The sequence below is a fragment of the Perognathus longimembris genome, chromosome 3 (genome assembly GCF_023159225.1).
Source record: "Perognathus longimembris pacificus isolate PPM17 chromosome 3, ASM2315922v1, whole genome shotgun sequence".
NCBI classification, from domain to species: domain Eukaryota; kingdom Metazoa; phylum Chordata; class Mammalia; order Rodentia; family Heteromyidae; genus Perognathus; species Perognathus longimembris.
In genome coordinates this window covers 52,644,493-52,669,281 of record NC_063163.1, presented here as the reverse complement: position 1 = coordinate 52,669,281, position 24,789 = coordinate 52,644,493, and the positions used below count along the sequence as shown (strand labels likewise).

The 24,789-nt window shown below is 38.5% G+C and overlaps 1 protein-coding gene across 2 annotated transcripts in view; it reads right to left on the bottom strand.

Annotated features, from left to right (window-relative positions):
• Nucleotides 1–24,789, bottom strand: part of Stard13 (StAR related lipid transfer domain containing 13) — a 237,366-nt gene that overhangs the window by 184,975 nt on the left and 27,602 nt on the right. Inside the window, exon 1 of one of the 2 annotated variants that reach the window (XM_048341521.1) lies at nucleotides 1,578–1,886. The exons of the other annotated variant lie outside the window; for it this stretch is intronic. Coding sequence (XP_048197478.1) covers nucleotides 1,578–1,746 — 169 coding nt within the window. The 5' untranslated portion in view covers nucleotides 1,747–1,886. Of the gene's footprint in view, nucleotides 1–1,577; nucleotides 1,887–24,789 lie in introns of those variants that run through there. 2 annotated transcript variants of the gene reach the window in all.

The following is a 24,789-nucleotide window of genomic DNA, read 5'->3' as shown; positions in this document are numbered from 1 at the left end:
ATTTTTATAAAATAAGTTATGGTAAATGCATCTAAGAGGTATACAAAGAAATCTCTACTAGTTTCATCCATTTTTGTTTTAAATGCCATATACTCTTATGGACTGCAGATGACAGATCATCATCAAACCATTCACTATACCCCTCAGTCCAGAAAGGTGATGGCACCCGATAAAGTCCATTGTAAAAACTTCTGAAACTAAAATGGAGCTGGTTCTTATTCTCAGCCTAATGTATTTTTAAATCAAGCAACAGGGAAATACTTTTGTTTCTATTCAATCCAGACCCGAACACAGAGTTTATGGAATGACATAATATCCTTCCTGAATTCAGACCGGTAAGTAGGACCAGTATCCTTCACACATAACCAGTTCCTGAACCTTTACAAACAAACCCCAATTTCCAAGGAAACAATCTCATCAAATGCTGCTCACTAGAATACATATTGTTCCTTTTGGAAACATTCCAATAAGATTTTTTTGCGATTACAAACCTTAACTTCCTCTCTAAAATTCAATGTAATATTAACGCTCATTTATTCAATTGGAAACTGTATTTTTGACAGTGGCTCTTGAAATCCCTGATGCACTTATAAGCACCAATGTAATAATTTAGGGTCTTTTTTCCCCCTTTGGTCCAGGAAGGGGTGTGTGTGTGTGTGTGTGTGTGTGTGTGTGTGTGTGTGTGTGTGTGTGTGATTAATTGGGTGTCTGTATCTTTTAAATGGCCTTCAGTCAGGGGCTTCTTATGGATGGATGTTTGTCTTTTACCTTCTCAGGACCTACCCTCTAAGGATTGGTGTAAGCTGTTTGGGGAGAATAATAAGTTTTAGTAATGTCCCTGCTTCTGGGCTGGTTTTCTGAAAATAAAAACAGCAAAGTCTAGCAGCTTGAACAGGCTGCCCCTTTGGCTTTAGCCGGCTAGTACTTCTGTGTACATGTCACAGGAATTTGTTTTGAAGTGAACAGACAGACACATTGATCCTGTACCAGAAAAACAATATCAAGTCGGCGGCAACGACGGACATCAACACACAGGAAGGCAGGAAGGAAAAGGTGGTTGCTGCTGTCAGCACCCATGGCCCTCATACAATTCTTATTTTCCCTTCTTCACTGAGGCTGGTGTTAAAACTGGGCAGGGCGGACATGAGTGGCCAGCCCCTCTCTGAACAAGCAAGTGTTCAAGTTCTGAATGTGATCTGAATGAGTGAGAGAGAGAGAGAGAGAGAGAGAGAGAGAGAGAGAGAGAGAGAGAGAGAGAGAGAATAAGTACACAGAGTAAACCTTTCTCGTTGGTTCTATAGACACACATTAAGTTTGGGGAATTAACGATGCCCTGTCATACGGGGAGGCGTTGGATGCACTTCGTTAGGGAGTTCTGTGACAGCTAGGTGCTGTCGGGGTGAGCTTCAAGCCGGAAGCCTGAACTTATTACTATTGTTACTATTATTGCTTTAAAGTTCCGAGGAGCGGCGTGGCACAGCAATCCGTGTGTTGCAAAGTGAGAGCAAGAGCTTTCAACACTGGGTTAGTAAGAAAGAGAGCCGACGGGCAGCCTGGGGTCCTGGCTGCAGACTCACCTTGCTGGATTTTGGCTACTAGCTGATGGCGCGCTAGGATCCGGCTCATCCTGTATGGAGAGCGTCTGGTCGTCTGGTCCCACCGCCGGAACATCTCCTGGCCCTCAGGTGTCAGGGGAGTCAGGTAGTAGCAGCCTGAAGCTGGGGGCCGGGGCACCTGACTCAACATCTCGGCAGCCTGTCTACGGCCACCACCCCTCAGACTGCCCGCGACTGCCAGCGATCTCCTGCAAGTCTCGGTCAAAGGCAACCGAGCCCGAGAGAGCGCCACGGAGCCCAGCGATTTTGAAAAAAAAAAAAAAAAAAAAAAAAGACCGGGAGTGCCAAGAGCTACAACTCCGAATTCCACCCCCTCCGGGGCCCCACGTGACCTCGGGGAGCCAATCACCCGGCAGACTCGGGCTGGGAGTTTTTTTTTTCTCCCATCCACCCAAGGCCCCAGCGGAGCTGCAGCTCCCGCAGCCCGGATCCCTGCCACGCTGGGCTCCTGGGCAAATACAGGTATTGGACCTGCTACGGGTTGCCCGAGCGCAGAACGCAGCGAAGAGAGCTAAAGCAGGGAAGGGGAGAGGCTCCAGGAACCCAGTAAGCAGAGGGAAAGCTTCCAACTGTAAAAGTTAAGGGAAGTTTCTGCACTTTCTTCAAGGCAGCTTGCAGGCAGATAGGGAGGTAGACGGACTGAACACCTTAAAGAAGAACTGACTTGAACTGAGCACAACTAGCTGAGTTCAACCACCAAGAATCGAATCCAGTGTAGTGGTTCTAGAGACAATTACGTTTTTCCCTCCCAGAATAAATGTCAATATAGATTCCTGCCCTTCAGAAGTGGTACCTGAAGGGCTCATACTGAGAAGATTTCATGAGGCTAAGTGTGGAGCAAGGATTTTTTTCCCTAACAGTAATGTAGGGATATCCATTCCCCATTTATTTTTTCTACTACTCACACTTTTGATCACCAAGAAGCAAACTACTCAAGTACCCATCACCTGTAAAAACTCTCAGGAATCATTGCAACACACACACACACACACACACACACACAGAGAGAGAGAGAGAGAAAGGTTCTGTTGCCAACCAGCCATAGAGCAGCAGAGAAGTTATGCAGAAGCTTGTAATACAAGACCGCATATGTAAGGTGTCTCAAGAAAGACACAAACCTAATGCTAGGTAAGCTCTATTATTATTTCTGATTGGGTTGATGACAGCAAGCCAGATAGAGGAAGATATTTAGATAGCTATAAGAAAAAGAAAAAAGACTGGGATTCTAACAGGCAGGAGGCAGGGGAGGGCTCTGCAAGAGAATCTTTTACTCACATGTGCGCAGTCTTGGAAATCAAAGTGTGTGTTTAAGGAAACGGCAAGTAATTCAATTTGGCCATATTCAAATATCCATATGGGAGTAGTTAGAATTCTGCTCCCCCTCACATATTTTTTCTTTAAAATTATTTGATGTGAAAAGAAAAAAAAACCTACAGAAAACATGTTATCAAATTCTAAGCCTGAGGCTAAATGAATAAAGTCCTTTGATAAAGAAGCATATGGCCAGCTTGCTTTTATGTCTGATTGATTCAAACTCAAATGGAGCCTAGCCAGGAATTTATAATCCTAATAATGAGAAACTCTCAATTAGAAGTTTAACAGGACTTCAGTTAGGACCTCAGTTCTGTTGCCATGGGCTTATTAATGTTGGTCAGCTTTAATACTTTCTCTTGAGGGAACTTTTGTCAGCCTGAGTCTAGAATATATGTTCTAGAAATTATGACAGTGCAAGAAGAGGCAAGCACTACTAGGTTTTAGGTTTGCATTCAAGTACAAAAGAAAGATTTTTCTGGATCATAGAGTGGACTTTGTTTTATGTTGTTTTTGTTTTTAATACCAGTACTGGGGCTTGGACTTCGGTCCTAGGTGCTGTCTCTTAGATTTTGCCACTCAATGCTGGTGCTCTACCACTTGAGCCACACCAGTACTTCTGACATTTTTTGCTAGGTAACTAGAGATAAGAGTCTCAAGGACTTTTCTACTGGGGCTGGCTCTGAGCCATTATCCTTAGATTTCAGCCTCTAGTTAGGATTACAGGCATGAGACTGGAGCTTTTTTTTAAAAAAAAAAAAAACAACAACTTTTTTTCCAGTACTAGATCTTGAACTCAGTGACTCACATTTGTTGGAGTTGCTTGTTCAGCTGGTGTATTACCACTAGAGTCATGTTTTCAGCCCAACTTTTTTGGTAATTATTTTGGACAGGAAGTCCTGTGGACTTTTTTTTTTCTTCCAAAGCTGGGTTTAAATCAAGATCCTTACGATCTCAACCTCCTGGGTAACTAGGATGATAGGAATGAGCCATTGCTGCTTGACTTCATGTTGGAGGGGGTTTAATTGAAGGTTTGTTTCTCAGCACCCTTTGTAGAAGGTGAAAGAGAAGTAAGATCTAGCCCTTAGTATGTTAAAACACAGCATGAATATAGAAAAGTTTACCACTCTACTACAGTTTGGATACCTAGAAGGTCTGTTAGCCACATTCACAGTCAAAGCTGGGTACTATCTATTCGAGACATTATTGTCGGCTACTTTGTGCTCATACTTCTGGCTTTGTAGACCAACACAGGGGCAACTTGGTCCCAAACCTTCCATCCAAAGCCAAACACTTAGCAGTTATCACTTTATCACTGGTAGAAAATAGAAGATAGGAAAAGAAAGGAAGAGAAGAGGACATGGAATATGAGAACACTGGACATGTTCCAAGAAGCCATGTAAAGAACACTGAAAGACAGGAAATACTGTGTAGTTGTTTTATAGCTATGAATAACACTTAAAGAGAGACTGGCCATTTCCATTGCCAACCTAGCAATCATTGCTTTTTTGCCTTCATTTTAAAGGCTAAATGGAATGACTCTTTATGAGAAGATTATACTGTGGTATATTATAGCCAGGTCACTAAAAAACAAAACAAAACGATTCATTGTCCCTTTCTCTTGCATAATAAGAAATATGGTGAAAGTCTCTTGCTCTGAAAACATCACAAATAAGATAATAAATATGTGCTCTTTGACATATAAGCAAAGGCAATATAAAACTGTATTTCTATAGATTGGCAATAAAGAACAATGATTGAACTTAAATTTGGAGGGTTGAAAGGGAGATTTTTAAATTCCCAACTAAAAGAAAGGCTACTTAGAATAAAGCCTGAAGTTTGAAAAGCACAATGTTTTCATAAGAGAATCTAGAAAGAGAGAACTCAATTAATATACAAGGTCCTTAAAGTCTAATTTTATGATTCAAATGGTATCTACAAATTCAACTGCTCACCATATTCTGGTCAGTGTATGTTTCCAAAGTAGTATAAGTAACATTTAAAGTAGATATGCAAGATTATTTTCTCATTAGTGTGTCACTAATTCCTTGTTTTATGCTAATATAATGTCATTTCTATGGGTGTGTGTGTGTGTGTGAATGCTAGTACTGGGATTTGAACTTGGAACTTGGGAGCTGTCACTTAGAAATGGGTGGTACTAGTTTCTACTTTCCACTTATTTTTACCTTTCTTTCTATGGAGCATATTTTAAATTATCATATGTAGTGGGGGTTTCATGTCACTTTATGTGTACTTTGTGTTTAGTCACTATTTCTGGGGTGCAATAAACAGATGCTTGATGAACTAAAGACTGCAAAAAAGAAGGGAAGGGGGAGAAAGAAAACAAAGGAGCTATCAGTGGTGAGTACCTGCCAAGTTTTTAATTAATTTTCACAGCAGTCCTCAAAAGTACTCTATTTTGCAGGAAAGGAAACTAAGACCCACAGAGGTGAAATAATGTCCTAGTACATGTAGCAAGGGTAAAGCCACTGTGTGTCTCTGAGCCAATGATATCTTGATCCTCTCCACTGTCACCTATGAAGGGCAGGCCAGGCCAGGGGTGGCACAGAAATTGTGCTGGAGAAATCAGATAGAGAGAAATCGACAATCATCCCAATCCTGTTTAATTTTTCATGACTCTGGAAGGTCTAAATGGAAATACAAGCATTGGATGTGTAAAATCCCATTGAGATTGAGACCTGGATGTGCTAAGATAGAGCCCAGAACCCTTAATTAATCAACGACAGCCACTGCTTAGGAGGAGCCCACAGTTGAGCACTGTACTTGATCCCAAAGTGAAGTAGCAGCCAGGCCCACACAGAGGCAGGCCCCTCTTTGAGAACCCCTCTTTTGTAGAATATATTCTTTGTCCTCTGCTCTCTGCTCATTGTCAAAGCCCGCTCTGGTCATGCCTTGCCTTTGCCATGATGTTTCTTCTCATTGCAAACTTCTCAAATACAGTCAAAAATCTGACATTGATCTCTAAACAAAGCTAGGTCTATTTAGTATATTTCAATCTTAAAACAGATGATCCCAGATTAGCACTCAATGGAATCCTGTATCCACATGGCAGAAAGCTAGGGCTGCTGTTACGGGAGCCAGGAATGGCTCAGCATGCTTTCATCTGTCTGCGGCTTCTTTTACTCCTTCACAGACATTCCAGCCTCCTCAACAGTCCAGCTGTGCAGTGAGCCAAGGTAGGGCTGCCAAGTAGGAAAATGTTTGAGATGCAAGTGGCAGACAGAAAAAAATGCAATAGTGATTTGGAAATATGCTTTTGAAATTACATGAGCTGAAACACCGTGGGTTTATGTCAGTCTTCTTATGGGCTCTGAAGCTCAGTGTTGGAGGATATCCAACAGCCATGATATATGTGCCTAACCCTGTGCCAACACTTTTCCCCAATCTTCCTGTACCACCAGTTCAAGTGCAATGTAAGAAAGCCAATGGTAGCCACATTTACAGTTATGCCCAGCCCTGTCCATAACAGGCTTCAAACTATACGGTCTTTTGGTCAGTAACTCAGTCTCAGTATATGGAGTCTGGGTATTACTGAAACCTCAGCTCTCTCCATTGTCTTTGGTTAAATCTTGCCTTTAGGCTTCTCAATGTGTTCTCTGGCCTCATGCCAGTCACCAGAAACCCAATCATCATCTCCAGCCCATGTGATCTGTGATCTGCTCTGGCCTGCCCTGGTACCATGGCCCATGCCCCATCATTCCAACCAAATTCACATTCTTTCATTTTTCTTAGCTGTTTTCACAATATGCCATTCTCAGTCTTTCCATCCACAAAGGTCAGTTAAAAACTTCTTATCTTCAGGTACACTGCCATGACTAATACAAAAAATCTTTATTATTTAATTCCAGTCATGTTAATAATCAGTAAACAGTCATTATGCGACCTATCAATTCGGTTAGGCTCTTAGAGGCCCATATGAAATCCATTTAGTCATTGCATCATCGATTAAAGGCACATAATTTTTAAATCTTAGATTTAGAAAGAATAGTAAACAACTTTGAATCCCTCTGATTATTATTGCAGTTCTCATGTGAGATCAAATAATTCTCTTAATTAACTGTATCCTCTCAATTAATTGCACTTTTGTGATCCAATTTGATATTGCAGGTGATCTTATTTTTTGCACTTTATGTTTACTGATTAATGAATTTAACACTGACCAAAAGTCTGCACAGTACATAGTAGGTATGGAAAATACAATGGTAACAGTGGCCCTTGCCCTCAAGAGTCTATCTGCCAGGAAAGACAGAAGAAACTCATCACTATACCACATATTCATCTTATATGGGAGGCTAAATAAATACTTAAGCTGTGTGGCACTTACTTATTTTCATAAAATCAGTGTTTCATGAGTGCTGTCTCTTTTATATAGCCCTAGCAAATAACCTTTTGAAGTCAGTAGTATGTTTTTAACTTACTGTAATTGTTGAAATAGTTTCAATTTATGGTTTTCTCCTCCAATGATTTCTGCCTTGTTTTCCCTGGTGACTTAACAAAAATATCTATAATATAAAAAGTGAAAAAATAAACAATGGAGCGAATATGGACAAAGGTAAAGACAGGATAAGAATAATAGCCAAGGGTGAAAACAGTTGATAGAAATACAAACCATGCAACCCTGAATGATTACTCTGAGACAAAACAAAAGAGAAATACTACCAACTACAACACTCAACATATAAGATTAAGAGAAAAGAAAGCAACAGTAATTTAATATAAACATAGATCACCAGGTACTACAACCCTTGGGAAGATTTTCCTGGTCGTCATAAAGAATCAATATCTTCAAAGACAATGAGAGTGGCCGACAAAAGTTAGTTTATAATTTCATATTTCCTGTAATATCAGTAGTATTATATATAAAGCATTATTTAAGTTTATAATTTCCATAAGGACCTCCAAAATTATGGTATGTGTGGTATTCTTTGTGTCATACTAAACCTCATAATCATTACTCCAAATACTTTTCAATTGCACCTAGAACAAAGTCCATATTCCTTACTTGGCCCTCTGGGTCCTGCCAAATCTGGACCCTGCTTACCACTCCCTGGTCATCATCAGTCTTCTAATCAGCTTCCTCCATTGTCAATCTTCTCTTGGAACATCCTACCCCTCAGTCTGCAGTGCTCTTCCTATAGGCTTCCCATCACTTCTCAGCGTTCCCAGTCAGCTTCACTAACATATTTCCAGACAGATTATCCCTCTGCTCATCACAAGTAGGAGTGTCTTATTTATTGTCCCTGAGCACCTTCCCCAATTCCGTAATGATGTACATCTGCTCACTCACTGATGTGTTGCCTAGTTTTTTGGTTGGACTGGGTCTACTTCATTCATACTCTGTCCTCAGTATCTACTTCAAGGCCAGGCACATAGTAGACATCAATTGCAACAGGTTGGATAAATAACTGAATAAATAGCTGTGTTGAGAATCATGGGATACAACTGTAAGGACTAAAATTTAGAGTCCTTACAGAAATATAAGTGTATGCTTTGTTAATCAAGCATAAACATTTTTCTTTCAATACAACAAGTTAGGACTGGATGACACATAGCTCAAAGTTTTATCCTTCAGAAACAGCTTAAATAAGGGCTGGGGATATGGCCTAGTGGTGAGAGTGCTTGCCTTGTATACATGAGGCCCTGGGTTCGATTCCCCAGCACCACATATATAGAAAATGGCCAGAAGTGGCGCTGTGGCTCAAGTGGCAGAGTGCTAGCCTTGAGCAAGAAGAAGCCAGGGACAGTGCTCAGGCCCTGAGTCCAAGCCCCAGGACTGGCAAAAAAAAAAAACAAAAAAAAAACCAGCTTAAATATACACATTTTTCTTTGGTTGACTAGTAGCAAAAGTATATGCTTTGAATATTGAATGAAGTGCAATTTAAGTTCCCTTTAAAAAATTTGTAGAGACTGGAGGGATAAGTAACTCTTGGCTTCAGAAAACTTGAAAGGCATCAGAAAAATTTTAGTTACCTGCCTTACTTTTACATCAATCTCAAAATCTATAAGCTTGCTTGCTGTGTCTTTAATTGATAGGCTGACTTTCAACTGACCTCTACAGATGATGTTTAGGTGACTTCTGTTCATTGCTCTATGCTCTGTGGGAACAGCTATTTAAACAGCTATAGTTCTCAAATTGAGCTACCTTGTTTTCTAGTCTGTATGCTTCTATAGGGATATCATGGCAAAACATCCCAAGCAATCACTCACTGCCCACAATCTTTTTTGGACTGATCAGTTTTAGCTATATTACCAAAATGGCAAACCACATTGATTTGGCTTCGTTTATTCTTTATGGAGCCTTATTGCCTATAGGTTATCAATTAGGCACTTGTGTTTCTTCTGTTATGTATCTATCTCTTTAGTATTCTTCCAACAATTTTGCTAAAAATTGTAATTAATATACTATCTGATATTTTATAAATGCTGCTTATTTTTGTCATAGTTGGAAATGGAAGCAAGTGCTCATTTTCTTTTTTTCCTTTTTTTACCCTTTTTTCCTTCTGAGGGTGCTGATACTGGGGTTTGAAGTCAGGGTTTCATATTTTCCCTTAGCTTTTTCACTGAAGGCTGACACTCTACTGCTTGAGGCACAACTCCATTCAGCCTTTTTGCTGGTAAGTTGGAGGTAAAGTCTTTCAGATTTGTCTACCCAGGCTGGCTTCAAACTTTAATCTTCAGATCTCAGCCTCCTAAGTAGCTTGGATTACAGTCAATAGTCACCAGTGCTACTTGACTTGACTCTTTCTTTAAGGCTTGCTCAGGTAACTATATACTTTTCTTTTTTACTTTAATTTGAATAACCTATCTTCACTTAAGAAATTTTCCCTCATTTACATTGAGGATAACTCTATAAATTCCTTTCCATCTTGAATAATAATAAATGTAATTTCATATCACTAAATGATAATTCAAGTATAAAATGGAAGTATATTCATTAAATAAATCCTGTGATCAATCTTTTGGAAAATACTTTCTTGATTCTCTGCATTATCTGTCCTGTAAATTACCAATAAAAAGTGCACCATTTAAGATGGTTAAGATTGCTGAACTCTTGTATTGATCCTGATTCCTTTTTAATACACAACTCTTTCCTATCTGATGTTCTGCAAAGCTGGGCATTGAATCAAATTTGGACATATTTGTAATGCACAAACCATGGAGGAATAAAGGTTAATAATTGAATTACAAGTTTTATATAATATATGGCTTTTTGGGTAAATCTAGCTCAGTACACTCAAGAATATAATAGAATTTTCCCTACTTATTCCTAATACAAGGAAGGAAAATAGTACAAAGAACAATAACATACTATAAAAAGAGAACACCTAAGAAAGTAAGAAGGAAGTAAAATGTATATCTATATTTAGGTATCGGTAGGAAATCAAATTCTTAGACTTCTGGCTGGGAGCTCAGTGAAGGTTCCCCTTTTGGGCTAGGAGAGGTAATTTAACTAAGGAAATTTTTGGAAGCACTGAAAATTTGATTGTGTGTGTTTGTGTATGCCCGTGCTCATGTGTGTGTGCTTACACACATACAAATGTGATTAGCTGTTCTGCTCAAGTCTGCTTCCTGAGTGACACTTCCACTTCCAGTTTTCTTCTGGTTAATTGAAAATGAGAGTTTCATAGGCTTTCTTGCCTGGGCTGGTTTCAAATGGCAATCCTCAGATCTCAGCCTCCTGAGTAGCTAGGATTACAGGCATGAGCTACCAGTGCTTAGCACATGGTACCTGTTTTATACAGCACTGCCATAGAGAGTGATTTTTTTAAATTAGTTCACACGCATACAATGTGTGCTTGTACAGAGAGAGACTCTGCTGAGATTACCAGAAGTCAGGCTTTGATGGTTATAAATGCCCGCAGTGGCCTCTGCACAACCTCCTAGAGTCCCAGCATGGTCACAGACTTCACAGCACAGACCTGTTTAAACAGACCAAGTGCAACACAAACAGCCAGGCGTGGTTACCTTCCCCTTCGCCTGCCCCACCAAGATGACTCAACACTAATCAATCACAAGAGAATGCTTACTGAGCACCAGAAATGTGTTTCCAGCACAGGACCCATGGCAAGAGCTCCTCTCAATCTACAGCAAACAAAATGTCCTCTTTTGTTGCCTGACTTCAGAGTCCTTCAGGGCCATCCTGGTTCTCAGTACGAATCTCCAGGAAGAGCTGGATCCCACGTTCCATTCATCAGTAAGTGGAATGGTTGTAAGTGGAAAATGTTAAGATACAAAAATGGTATGGTATGGACAGTTTTACAACTTTTAGCAATAACATGCACATTTAAAGTAGCTCAAAAGAAAGCATCCCGAAAAGATAATTCTGGCCAAGTTTCATAAGGTGGAACCATGAATAGGGCTTCTTAGATTTCCCTTTGCCAAATATCCTGTCTTGTGGCTAATTACATTCTGTATATGAGGAAAGCATCAAGCCCAAATAAGGGTTCACATTAGGGCAGAGCAGGAGGAGGAACTTCACTCAGCCTCAGTGAATTTCCAACTGCCTGTGTACTACAGATGGAAGACAGAGAGACAAGGAAATCTGCCCAAAGATCACAGAAACTCTCTTACATGGTTTGAACTTCTTTAAGGCCTAATATCATTAGACAGAAATTTTAGTGTTCCAAATAATTACTTGTAAGAAAGAGAGAACAAAAGGAGCATAGTGATTCATCTTTCAAAATGCCTTTCTTATCCATTTCTTCTCATTATTGTCTCCAATCCACAGAAGCTGGCCATCCCTTCTAGAGGGTTCTGTTTGTCCTACTCATGTTTTGTGTCTAGTCTTACCCTCACTCTTATCTTTCCTGAACATCACAGAATGTTTAGTTTCTTGAGATAGCAGTGGACCATATTTTTCTTTTGGTCATACTACTCTCCTGTGGCAAAATACCAAATACTGCCTTTATCACTTACTATTTATAAGCAGTTATTTGGCCTTTTTCCTTTTCTACAAAACAGTTTATATGCCTATATACATCCATATATATGTGTGTTTATACATATTCATAAGAAGGCCAAATATATGCAATCATTAGTTTCTGTCCTACTCCTGAAGCCAACAAAAAAGCTCATTCAGAAATAATTTGTTTAGTGTGGTCAGATTCGCCTTTAGTACACTTCTGATCTATTGTTTCTTTTACAGGCAAATTTTCATATCAATATTGGAATATTCTCCACTGATAATGAAATTCAAATTCTTCTTTTTCCTTCCTTCTTTCTCCTTCCTTCCTTCCTTCCTTCCTTCCTTCCTTCCTTCCTTCCTCCCTCCCTCCTTCCCTCCCTCCCTCCTTCCCTCCTTCCTTTTCTTTCTTTCCTGAACCCAAGCCCTCATTCATGTATAAGTGCCCTATCACTTGGGGTTTTGATTTTGTTTTTGAAATAGGGTCTTGTTAACTGTGCCTGAACTGGTACCCTGACTCTCAATACTCTTGCCTCACCTTCCTAAATAGCTTCCATTATAGGAATGTGTTACAATGACTGCCTAGAATTTTTCAATTTGGCATTATTGCCAAAAAGTCCTTATTGTCTTAAAGTCCATTGAAATGCTTTGTTATTGGAAAGAGATGCCTCCTCTGTCAGCATTGTCCAGGAAGCTTTCTTCTCATTCTTTCATATCCTACTTATTAGCAGGCTCATGACTGTAATTTTAGCTTCTTGAGAGACTAAGATCTGAGAATTGTGATTTGAAGCCAGTCTAGGCAAGAAAGCCTGAACACTCTTGTGTCCAATTAACAACTAAAAATCCAGAAGAAGAGCTATGGCTCAAGTGGTAGAGTGCCAGTCTTGAGTTAAAAAAATTAAAAGATAGTGCTCAGTCTCTGAGTTCAAGCACCAATGCCAGCACACTGACACATAATACACACAAGCAAGATTTGAGTAAGAGGGCCTTCTCTGTTCTCCGCACTCCCTTATAAGATTTACTTCTGGTTCAGTTGTGACACACTTTGTTCTGAAATTGTTCTGTGTCACCTATTATTGTTCCATTCTTCAAAACACCTTGAAGCCCACTGCCTGCCACATACCTTTCAGTTTCCCCCTTCTAGCTTAGTGGCCCCCCTCAAAGAGGCTGTGGGACATAAAAGACAGAGTAAAGCTTGGAACCAATGAAACTCAGATTCAAATTGTAGTTTGTCCTGTATTCCCTAGACCTCACTTATATCTTCCCTATTTCCAGTATCCTTGTTCGAAAAATAAATAGGAATGCCATAAAACTTGCATTTTAGTCTATGAAACAGAATAGGGCTCAATAAAATAAAATTCTTAATTGCTAGTGTGATCACTACTGGCCAGACACCTAAAGAGCACCAAGTCACACAAAACATATTCTATGAGGTACTGGAATTTAAACACCATTAATGCTGACATTTATTTAGTGAAGGAACAAAGAGACATACTGCAAGCCAAACACTCAGGGAAGATAGATAATTGCTTTAACCTGAAGTGGCAAAAACATGAGCACCACAGTACACCCTCAATAAGAAGGATTTCTAGAGAATTCTGTGGTTGCGCCATCACCCAGGTGACACCTAATGAGCTCTCAACCCATAGCCTTACCTAGGACCCTGGAACAACAGCAAATCTGAGGGAGAGGCAAAAGGGAAATGGTTAGGGACAAGAGCAACTTGGTGGAGATAACCCCTCCTCTTCTTCTTGAAGACTCTGATGGAATCAAATCTCCAAATGACCCTTGAGCAAACTCTCAGGGGTCTACAGGAGACAGAGACCCTACCAGATGCAAGAACAGCTGAGACTTTTCCAAGAGGGCTATCAAACAGGGGCCCCCACGAGCCTACAGCAGGCTCTTTCAGGGCTCCACTTCTCTCTCTCTCTTTATCTCTCTCTGTGAGTGTGTGTGTGTGTGTGTGTGTGTCTGTCTGTCTGTCTGTCTGTCTCTCCCTCTATCTCTCTCTATTTCCCCCTTTCTTACACTGAGAAGTCTGCCTCCTCCTCCTCCTCCTCCTCCTCCTCCTCCTCCTCCTCCTCCTCCTCCTCCTCCTCCTCCTCCTCCTCCTCCTCCTCCCCCTCCCCCTCCTCCTCCTCCCCCCCTTCTTATTCTTATTCTTCTCCTCCTCCTTGCCTATGTCCAAAAAGACTTCTAAGGTTTTGTGACTCTAAGTGAGACCAACAAGAAGCAGCATGGCATCCTACCAAGTTTTTAGAAATGCAAAATCTCAAACCTCTTTCAATGAACAAATATTTTAACAGGATCTGCAAGTGCCCCCTTGGACCCAGTAAAGTTTGAGACCCAATATAGCTTGAAGTTCTAGTGCTGTCTCTTCTTTTCATTCACAAGGCAGGTGAGTTTATGGGTTTTCCCAGGTTGTGAAATCTGCCAACTGCAGCACAGTTTGAAGGCTCTTAATTTTGAGGTGTTTGATCTTCTACTGGGCCATGGGTATCTAACATGGTTAGTGGATAGCTTAGGCATTGCTTTGATATTATCTCACTTGCATCAAATTTCAAATATGACTTATCACTAAAAGTATTTTTTCTTATAGATCTTATTGATTTAGAGTAGTGTTTTCGTTCTGAAAAATATCTAAAATCTATGTTCAGGTTTCCAAAGAGTTTAAACTCTTTGTTGGAATGTGGTTTTTTTTGTACTTAACATTAATTTCATATAATTACATTCACAAGTCTTTCTCCTTTAAAAAAAACATTTAGAAACATTCCATGTGATAAAAAGTTCAATTTATAAAGACTTGATTTTCCCTGCAGACATAAAGATAAGAATTCTGTATAATTTAAAAACTCCATATCTCTGAATAAGAGAATTCTATAATCTTAATGAACAAGTTCAAAAACAAGGGTGAAAGTAAAGCCCCTCCTGACATCTACACATTGAAACTGTACCTGCCTCTTTAAGATTTACCTCAATATTATTTATATTTATGAATTGTATTTATGAGAATGCTGTACACCCACAAGAGCTCATTGTCTAAACCACAAGTGAGACCCTCAAAACATTTCACTTTACCTATCTGTCTCTGTTTTCTATTGTAGGTATTTGTTTTCTTTCAATGTCTCTTTTACAGGAACTTAACAGGAAATGTTAAAACTTCCTTTATTTAGAAAGCATTTACCAATCATCAGTGTGATTGAAATCAGAATCACAATGATGAAGAGAATTGATATAGTTAGCATCTATCTTCATGGATCTCATACTATAGTCAAGTATTTAAAGTTCTGGGATATGACTGAAGCTCAACAGTATAGCACTCACCTAGTATATTTGACACCCTGGGTTTCATCATCAGTACTAAAAAAATAAGTTAAAAAACTGCTAACCACAATAGTCTGAGGAAAATAAGCCTGTGAGAGCACGATGATTTCACTGGTACATCAACAGCTATTAATGCCTTTGACATCAAATTGACCACAAGAGAGGCTCATTTGTCCATACCTTGACCAGACAATAAGTACTTACTTCATCACAGTCACTAACTCTTCAGAGAATCAATAGGTGAAGGCTTAGGTATGTTAAAGGGTCCCAAAGAAGCCTGAGGATACATCTAGGTTTACACGGGGACACATATCTTTTCTATCTCTGTCTTCCACAGTGATCAGCAGAACAACTTACATAGGTTAACAAAAGTTCTTAATCAAGACTCCAAATTGATTTTGTAGAGTGGATAGTAGTTAGCCGAAAGTGTCCCCTTGGCAAAACAAATCCATGTTGGTTGTATAGCTTACCAGCTAATTCAGTAATGATTTATTAGTAATGAGTATCTATCATGTATGTCATGAATTGCCAGTCCTCTGAATCCGTGGGTTACACATCCTTAGATTTAACCAACCGTGCATTGAAAATATTGGGGGTGTGTGTGTATTATCTGTACCAAACATGTACAGCTTTTTTATTCTTATGTTGATTTTCTAAACAATATTGTATAATATAGCATTCGCATTGAGTATTTTAAGTGATATAGACTTGCTTTAAATTTCAATGGAGAATACACTTAGGTTATATACAAAGAATTATCTCATTTAATAAGAGCCTGAGCACTAGTGGAATTTAGTATCAGTTAGGAGATCTAGAATTAATCTCCCATTAAAGGAAAGTGTAACCATAAAGAAATGAAGGGCATAGACTGCTTTTTGATGGGGGAGACGAACAAGTGCAACAATTATAATACCCTGTAGTAAGTACTGTGATATATTAAAACACAGGAATCAGTGGTAACATGTAGGCAAGCCTCACCTTCCATATGGGAATGGAAGTAAGACAATGGGAGTGCTTCTATCCAGACAAGAATCTACTAAGGTCTGAGCTCTGTTTTCATGGCTCAAATTGTCCATGGATTTTTCTGTTCTTATACTATACCTACATTTCTCTCTTGGCAATCACACACACACACACACACACACACACACACACACACACACACACAAACACATACACATACACACATCCTTTGTTCATTTAAAATCAAATATTGTCCATTTATAATCAAACATTTAAAATAATTTCTGGTAACTGAACAATTGTGCCATTTTCTTACTCATCAATTTATATCAAATGGATGTATATTTACAAAACTTTCTGGGCAGAATTCCATTGGTTCATTCCATCTTGGCCTTTGACACAAAGGGCTATATTTGGAGAGACAATAATGTTGCTCCACATGAGGATTTATAGTAGTTGCTTCAGAAGACCTGGGGGAAAAACACCTCATACACAGTCTCTGGAGGGAGGAAAATTAAAACATAACCATCTCCTCTGACAATGATCAGCCTTCACCTTGTAGAATTAGTCTATTTCCCATGTGGTGATTTATTTCTTCCTTTGATTATTTCTTCTAAATAAAATGTGCCTGTGCAGACAAGTAATAAACAGTGCCTGGTGAAAATAAAGCAGGAGATGGTGTTGAAGCCAGCATGGTCTGATATGGATATGAGAATATGGTTTATATGTATTTTTTTTTTTTTTTTTTGGCCAGTCCTGGGCCTTGGACTCCGGGCCTGAGCACTGTCCCTGGCTTCTTCCCGCTCAAGGCTAGCACTCTGCCACTTGAGCCACAGCGCCGCTTCTGGCCGTTTTTTCTGTATATGTGGTGCTGGGGAATCGAACCTAGGGCCTCGTGTATCCGAGGCAGGCACTCTTGCCACTAGGCTATATCCCCAGCCCCATATATGTATTTTTAAAGTGTTGGAAAACATCTATCAAGATTAAGATCTATCAACATTTTTTTGAAGGAGCCAAGTTTGAACTCTATCAGTGACTACTTGTTTCCACCTAGTTCTTTTAGTCAGATGTCTTGACAAAACATGATTTGTCCCATGGGAACACCCAGTTTCTTCCATACTGTGTCCTCTTGCTGTCCAGTTTATCTTGTGAATCCTAGCAGTCTCAGAGATGGGTATGAGCCTCAGTGACAGGTCATTAATAAGAGCGTTCATAAACTACTGCATCTGTGATTCTCCAGCCAGCACAACTTTCTAAAGGTTTCATACTGATCTCAGATAATCAGATGAAATTTTATTACAAAAAACCCACTGGATATATATTAGGCATCACCCAGAATTCCAAGAATTGACTACATTTTATTAATCCAAAAGCTCTAGATGGTCAGTTTTGATGAAAAGGAAGCTGGTAGTAGTAATTCAAGCTACACCTTCTCTGTGATCCTAGATTGGGTGATACACCTACTTTCCCTTCTCTGAACTCATCATGAGTCTGAAGTGAAATAAGAGGGTTATAGGTTCAAGAGATGAATCAAGGGCCTGCGCAAAGCTGGGAGTAGAAGCTGGAGTTTTCACAATAGAGGTGATGGTGGAAAAATGAAATATGGGTCCATTTGCCATCTCAGCAAAGAGATAGCTGACCACATACTACCTCAGGATGTAGCCCAAGGTCAAGCATAGGGGAGGAGATGTTGCTAGTGTTTACATTTATAAGGTGAGTCAGTGAAGCTAAGGAGAGAAAAGCAGGAGAAAGCAGTTCTGGTCAACTTACATTTCATCTAAATACATTGAACAATGGCCCAAAGGAATCTGTAACAAGCACAGAAGGCTATGTTTAGAATATCTGCTTCCCACTCAGTATATCTAGCATTTTCTTTCTCACTTGCAATGTTTCTTGGACTACAAATATTAGCAGAAAAGATAGCTGTTCTTCAGATGATGGTAGAAAGTCAGGAAGGGTCTGGAAGTGAAGTCAGAAAGCTCCAAGAAGAGGTTTGGAGAGGAGATAATATCTAGTCTTAAGCCCTGCCAATGCTGTTCCTTTACATTTTTCCTTCATAGAGAATCACATTTCTAGAGATTCATCAGTACATCTGATCTACCTCTGATTTACTTTTTATTATCTTTAAGTAGTATTACAGAGGGATTTCCATTGCTTTTTTCCCCCTTTCCTTTTCTTTTCATCTTCTTTGTCTTTGGGAGGGCAAGGAGGCACAGAAATGGAGGGAATCAAGGATGAACAAATGCAGCAGTGGTACTCACTCGACACTATGTTGAAATGAACTTTACAACTTGTGGGTGGGGATGAAAGGATGAGCGAGGGGACGCATTGTCTGAAAAGAAATGTACTCTTTGCCTGATGTATAGCTGCAACTCCTCTGTATATCACCTTTAAAATAATAATAAAAATTTTAAAAAAATTATAGAAGGGGGTTCAATTTGACATATCAGTCTATGAGCACAAGGTGTCTTGATCACTGTTGGCTATTCATCATTCTCCCCCATCTCTCCCAATCTGATTCACTTTAATATAGTCTTTATATATGGCTTACTGACATATTTCCTTGAGGGGAGAGAAGGGATGTAACTAGAGAAAATGTAGGTTTCAAAGGCTTTTTGCTTCTTAGTTTCCAGAGAGTTGGTTATCCATTATTCATATTGAATGGAGCCTTAATTGTTCTTCCCCTCTTTTCCCCATATTGTGCTCAGAGTCCAACCCAGGGCATCATGCATGCAAGGCAAGTGTTCTACCACTGAGCTTCACTCCTAGCCCTGACTCTCTCTTTTCTACTGCACATGCATGTGGATATATGGATGGTTTTAATTTCTCTTTTGCTAAAAGAACCATCTTATCTTTATCTGACTTATACCTGTGTCTTCTAGGTATAAATCAGTTAAAGATAAGATTGCAAAGAAGAAAAATCATTAGGAAGTTAGAAAGAGGAATACATACACACAAATGTGTGTGTATTTATGTTTTATATATATATATATATACACCTAGGATTATGATAAATTCTTTGCCCTTCTAGTCTCTCTCTCTCTCTCAACAAGTGAAAGTTATATCTCTAGACTGTAATTCAGTTCATCTGCACAGACTGATAAATAGCAGTTAATATATCATTGATGGCAACTTCGAAGAGCAGGTTAATAAAATACTAGCAGTTCTCTTCCTCTCTCATTATAAAGAATAACAAACCAAGTCAATATGAGCATTCATGACATGCTATTAGTATTCTGAGCTTTTTGGCAAAAGACTGCTTTCTTATTCCACCTTGAATAAAATTTAATGTATTATATGTAATCTTTTCACATTCCACTCACTGTGTATTAACACTTTTCATAGGCAGCAAAATATAGTAGAAACTATATATAGTATTTAGCAATGAAATTGGCTCAAATCTTAGTTTAGTGAGTTCATCAGTCATGGTCTTGAAATAGTCTACTTTATCTGGATTAATCAATCTTATTCCATGATCATCAGGCAGATGGTGAAAATTTGAACTTTAAATTGTAGATCATTTTTATTTCCACATTTCACCATTTCTAGTCAGAAGTTATTCATTTCCTTATTCATTTGGCCAAAAAAAAAAACTGAGTGGGCTTCTTTTGGGCTCCAGAATATAAAGATGAAATCGCAAAGGCTCAGAGGATCAAGAGCACATGTAGCTTCAGAGAGAGTAGGGAACAATGCTGAGGAAAGGCTAAGGGTGGGACCAACTCCTGTGCCCCACACAGGAGGAAAGCAACTTGGGAAGTGAGACTCATTGTTTATAGTTTGCTTTTCTTGCATGGGTCTATCTTGTGAAGTTTTATGTTGAAGGAAAAACAGTGTGATTCTTTAAATTCCTGAAAAACAATGTTCATGCTATGAGGCAAGATTTGTCTACTATTGAGTATAAGGTTACTGTCACAGCAAATAGTTATAGTTTGTCTTTAAAAAGTTATGCTTCAAGTTGGATGCAATTCGATTATGTCAGTAATCTCAGGAGGCTGAGAGCAGAAGGATCATGATTCAAAGCCAGCCCAAGCAGAAAAGTTGGCAAGATTCTCCTGAAAATAGCGGAAAAAAAAAAAAGTTGAAAGTATGACTCAAGTGGTAGAGCCAGCTTGATGGTCCTGGATTCACATAACAGTACAAAAGAAAGATGTGAGGGGACTTGGAACACTATGAAATAACTATGTTTTGCATATATATGTAAATATATATGCCATAAAGCTGTGTAATCAGTAAAAATATGTTTATCTCTTGATTTCCTTCACTGTGACTTTAAAATATGAGGGACTATTTTAAAGCCTGTGCCACTTATTTTAGAAAAACAACCCACTCACTATGCCCTAGAAAAAACACTACATTCATTTTTTTTTTATTTTTTCCCTTTCTCAAATGCCAATCTTAGGTTCTAGATGCCACCTAGCTGGGGAAAGACAGTCTTTCAAGTTGAAATTCCTTTGTCAGGGCCATTTCATGCCTAAATTCCTATCTCCAGAAACTAAAACATGCCTTTTCCTGTTCCTCCCCTCGTTCTCTGACTCTTTAATACCACGCCCTATCCTCTAATTTTCCAGCTTCTACCTTATGATTTTATTTTCTTCTTTTTCTTCCTTTTGCTTGACTCAGAATGGAGGTCAAAGTCAAGAGCTGGTGCAAATAAAAGTAAGAGAATCTATGAAATCTGTCAGTTCTCAATTTTTTTTCTGAATATTTTCTGAAATGTAGATGGTCTGTGGATTTGTTCCTTCTAAATGAGTCAGTTTAAATGGCAAGGTTAATTTATTTTGATTAGACATGTGGCAACATGACTTTCCTCTGCCAATCAAAACAAACAGCAAGTCTGCTGGCTAAGTATATGAATACCTGTTGTTGGATTGGGAGACACTTTTATTGTGGAACATTTCATGCAGATCAAAGTGACAACAAAATTTATAATAACAAACAACCAAAATTCCATGAAGACTGATGCATTTGTTGAGCCAGGTCTTTTTTCCTCAGTAACAACATTCTTGCTAGGTAATAGCAACTTTAAGCCAACTACAATGAGTTCCAAAAGGTTTAGATTTTGAAGCTGTGTTCTGAATCCAAGAACATAATTTGCTTTTAATTTCTTGGTAAGATGAGCAAATTTGCTGTTGGAAATTTTTCAAAATGCTCTAGGTTATCTGGGACATATATGAATATGAATAAGAATAATATGAAAATCCAGTAAAATACATATAAGTTAAAAGTTTTATATATTGTATATTTTTAAAATTATATTTTTAATTAAAATTATTATGCATTGCCCAAAATACTTTCTCATAGACAAACAGGGAAATTGGAATAGGAATATTAGTTCATAAGGAAATTTCATGACTGTGTAACATGAATAAATGCTTGCATTATTAATAAAAATTCATATGAATCCAATAAATACAAGCCAAATGAATATTTCCATTTGCGCATTCTCCAGGCATCCTGGTTTGTGGCCAGTAACTCTAGATCCTTTACTTCCAGTTCTCCAGGTTTTTATGCTTTTCCACAGACTGCTGGCTTTCCAAAGCAGCTTTCTCTACTCCATTCGTGGGCAATTTATACTTATGTCTGAAAATTTGTCTTCAGTTGTTTTTTTTTTCTGGAGAACATGCCACAACATCTCTGTCTAGTCTCTGCCTTCCTCCAATTTGTTAGCATTCCATGCAACTTACATGAAACCTCAAGCTGTTTGTTAAAAATATTGCATAGTTCCACACCTCTTCTTTAGTGTGTTAGTAGTAACATGATCATACTCGTAAAGCAAAGAAGGGATAAGAAGCTAGTCCAAGTCATCTTATATGGAGGAAATTGTGTTTTTTTTTTAATCCTCCTTAAATAATTTATTTCATAGCCACTTGATCACAATTAAACTCTTTCAGCCAGGCTCCAGTGTCTCATTCCTGTAATCCTTAGTACTCAGGAGACTGAGATCTGAGAATAGCGGTTCAAAGTTACCCCAGGCAGGAAAGTCTGAGAGACTCTTATCGTCAATAAACTACTCAGAAAAAGCTGGAAGTGGTGCTTTGGCTCAAGTGGTAAACTGCTAGCCTTGAATACAAAGAAGCTCAGGGTCAGAAGCTCAGGCCTTGAGTTGAAGCCTCAGGACTGGCAAAGAAAAAGATACAAGATCTTTCACATGTGCATTGAAAAACTACTCACTCTATTTCCATCCCCCCAAGTACTCATATACAATTGCGGATCCCCCTGACTTTTTAAAAAACTTTTTGGGGGGCTAATCTATATCTTTTCTACAACTATATTTTGTATATCCTTACTCATTTTCATGCTATGTAGCGATGACTGGATGCCATGAGGCCTGTCCCTGGCTAATCAGTCTTTAGAATTAAATGTGATGTGGCAGAGTCAACTATGACAGCATGAGGAACAGTGGTTGGATTGGCAACTGGAGAAAGACCTATTTTCAGAGAATGAGAAAAGGGCAAATCATAAAGGGCCCTGATTGGTAAAGCTACCTATTAACATCACTGGTCATTAGAAATTCCTGGTGATGTCTTTGTAATGACAAGAACCAATGTTTATAGACTTCAGAGGCAGTGTGTCTTAAAGCAAAGGATCCTAGACTTCATTATTTATTTTTATTAACTATGAAAATTTTCTAAGGAAAATTTGGCCTACAACTCTAACTTTGCCACGACAAAGCATTCAACCATTTCACTAAAATAACTGACTTTCTTTGGTTCCCAGTCAGAGAACCAAAAACAAAAACAAAAACAAAAATAAACCACAACTGACTTCTTGAATATTAAATAAAAGTGAAAAATCTTTAATAATAAATAAAAAGAAACCATGCCATTTGGAAATCCAGCATAACATTCTCTCTGTAGAGTCCTGGATTCCATTGGATTGCTGTAAAGGAAATAGGATTTTGGAAGCAGTGTTTCATGTTTCCCAAATGATTTTAAGTTTATCCTTTAAGCAATTGCCAGGAGCTGTACTGTTGTTATGTATGCTATTTATTATATGGCTCTTTAGTTAGGAACTATGGCTGATTTAAAACTCAGATCTATAGAAGCATTGAGCTCTGTTAATGAAGTAGTAATTTTTTTTCTGTTAAAAGTCATGTGAAGATGATTATGAAGAAGACATTTATGTTAGGGATTTTTATACCCTATGTTGTGCCTTTCTTTACAACCCAACCTCTTAGTCCCCTAGGCAGCCTCCTGCCATACACATTTTCCCTTGTATAGGATTATGCTAATCAGAAATAAACCTTGGAATCTTTACCAAGAAAGCTCCCAATCAAAACATGAAAGTGATTTCCCCCCTTTTGTGACCACTTCTCAGTCATCTCATTACAAAGCCCATGGATCAGTCTTGGTTCAGATTTGTGAAAAACAAAACACTAAATAAAAGTAGCAAAAGAAGATTTATACCTTATTGTGTGCCTAGAGCTGTCACCAACTGGATTATTCATTATTTATAATCTTCATGCCAGTGTAATATTATTAGTATTATAATATCCTCTTAACTGGTGAGAGAAAACAAGCTTTATACTTAGGCCATGAGTTGACTAAGGTTATACCTATAACAAGTAGATAATATTATGAAAGCAAATCTGACTCCAAATCCAGTGTTCCTTCTAACACATTGTGCTGCCTCTGAACTGGATCTCAAATACATTTTAATAATTTTTGTTGAGAATGTACTTGAGATTTATTTACTGCGTTTATTTCTTCCCCTCACTCTGCCACAAACCCTCTTAATCAGACAGTCAGGTTGACAGTTTCACTAGTGATCTCCATCTTGCCAGTACAGTGACTTTTTTCTTTCTAGCAACTCTCATAAATATTGATTGTGATTAGTCTCTTTTTACTCAAATTATTTTTTGTTTAATCAGTATATCCTGCACTCCTGAAATGCTAACAGGAAAAAAAGTTCCAGGTGATTGTGCCTCATATCTATAATCCTAGCAACTCAGGAGGCTGAGATCTCCAGGACTGGGGTTCAGAGCCAGATAATAAGCAAAATTCCAGGCTGGAGGCATAGCTCAAATGGTAGAATACCAACAGAACAAGTGAACTGAGTAAACCCAAGGCTGAGTTGAAACACCAGAACTTCCAAACAAAATAAACAAGGAAAAAAATGAAATGTTTACTTCTGTAATTTAGATGAACACTGAATACATCACATAAGTCGGACACAAAATATCATTTTATTTGCATGGAATGCTCAGAATAGACAAATTCATTCCGAGCACAGAAAGTAGTTTCATATTTGTCAAGAATTGTAGAAGAGGAAATAAAATATGACTTTCAATAGGGATGGGGTGTCTTTTGAGGGTAATGTTTGGGAATTAAATAGGAGTAACACATAACTTTGTAAATACACCAAAAGACATCAGAGGATATACTTTATCAGGTTGCATTTTATGTAAACTGTATCTCAATAATTTCTAAATGAAAGAAATTTTAATGATAAGGTAGATAATCTTCTATTAAGCTAGGGAGGTGGCACAGTGGATTGAGAAGACAAGAGACCCGGATATCTGCCATTTTGCTGTAATCAAGGCCATTGAGCAACATGGGAACAATCATTTCCCCTCAGGTGCTCAGTCAGAACTTGTAAAATAAAGAGTAGGAGATTTATAGATGAGCTCTAAGGTTCTCTAAGGTAGTTCCA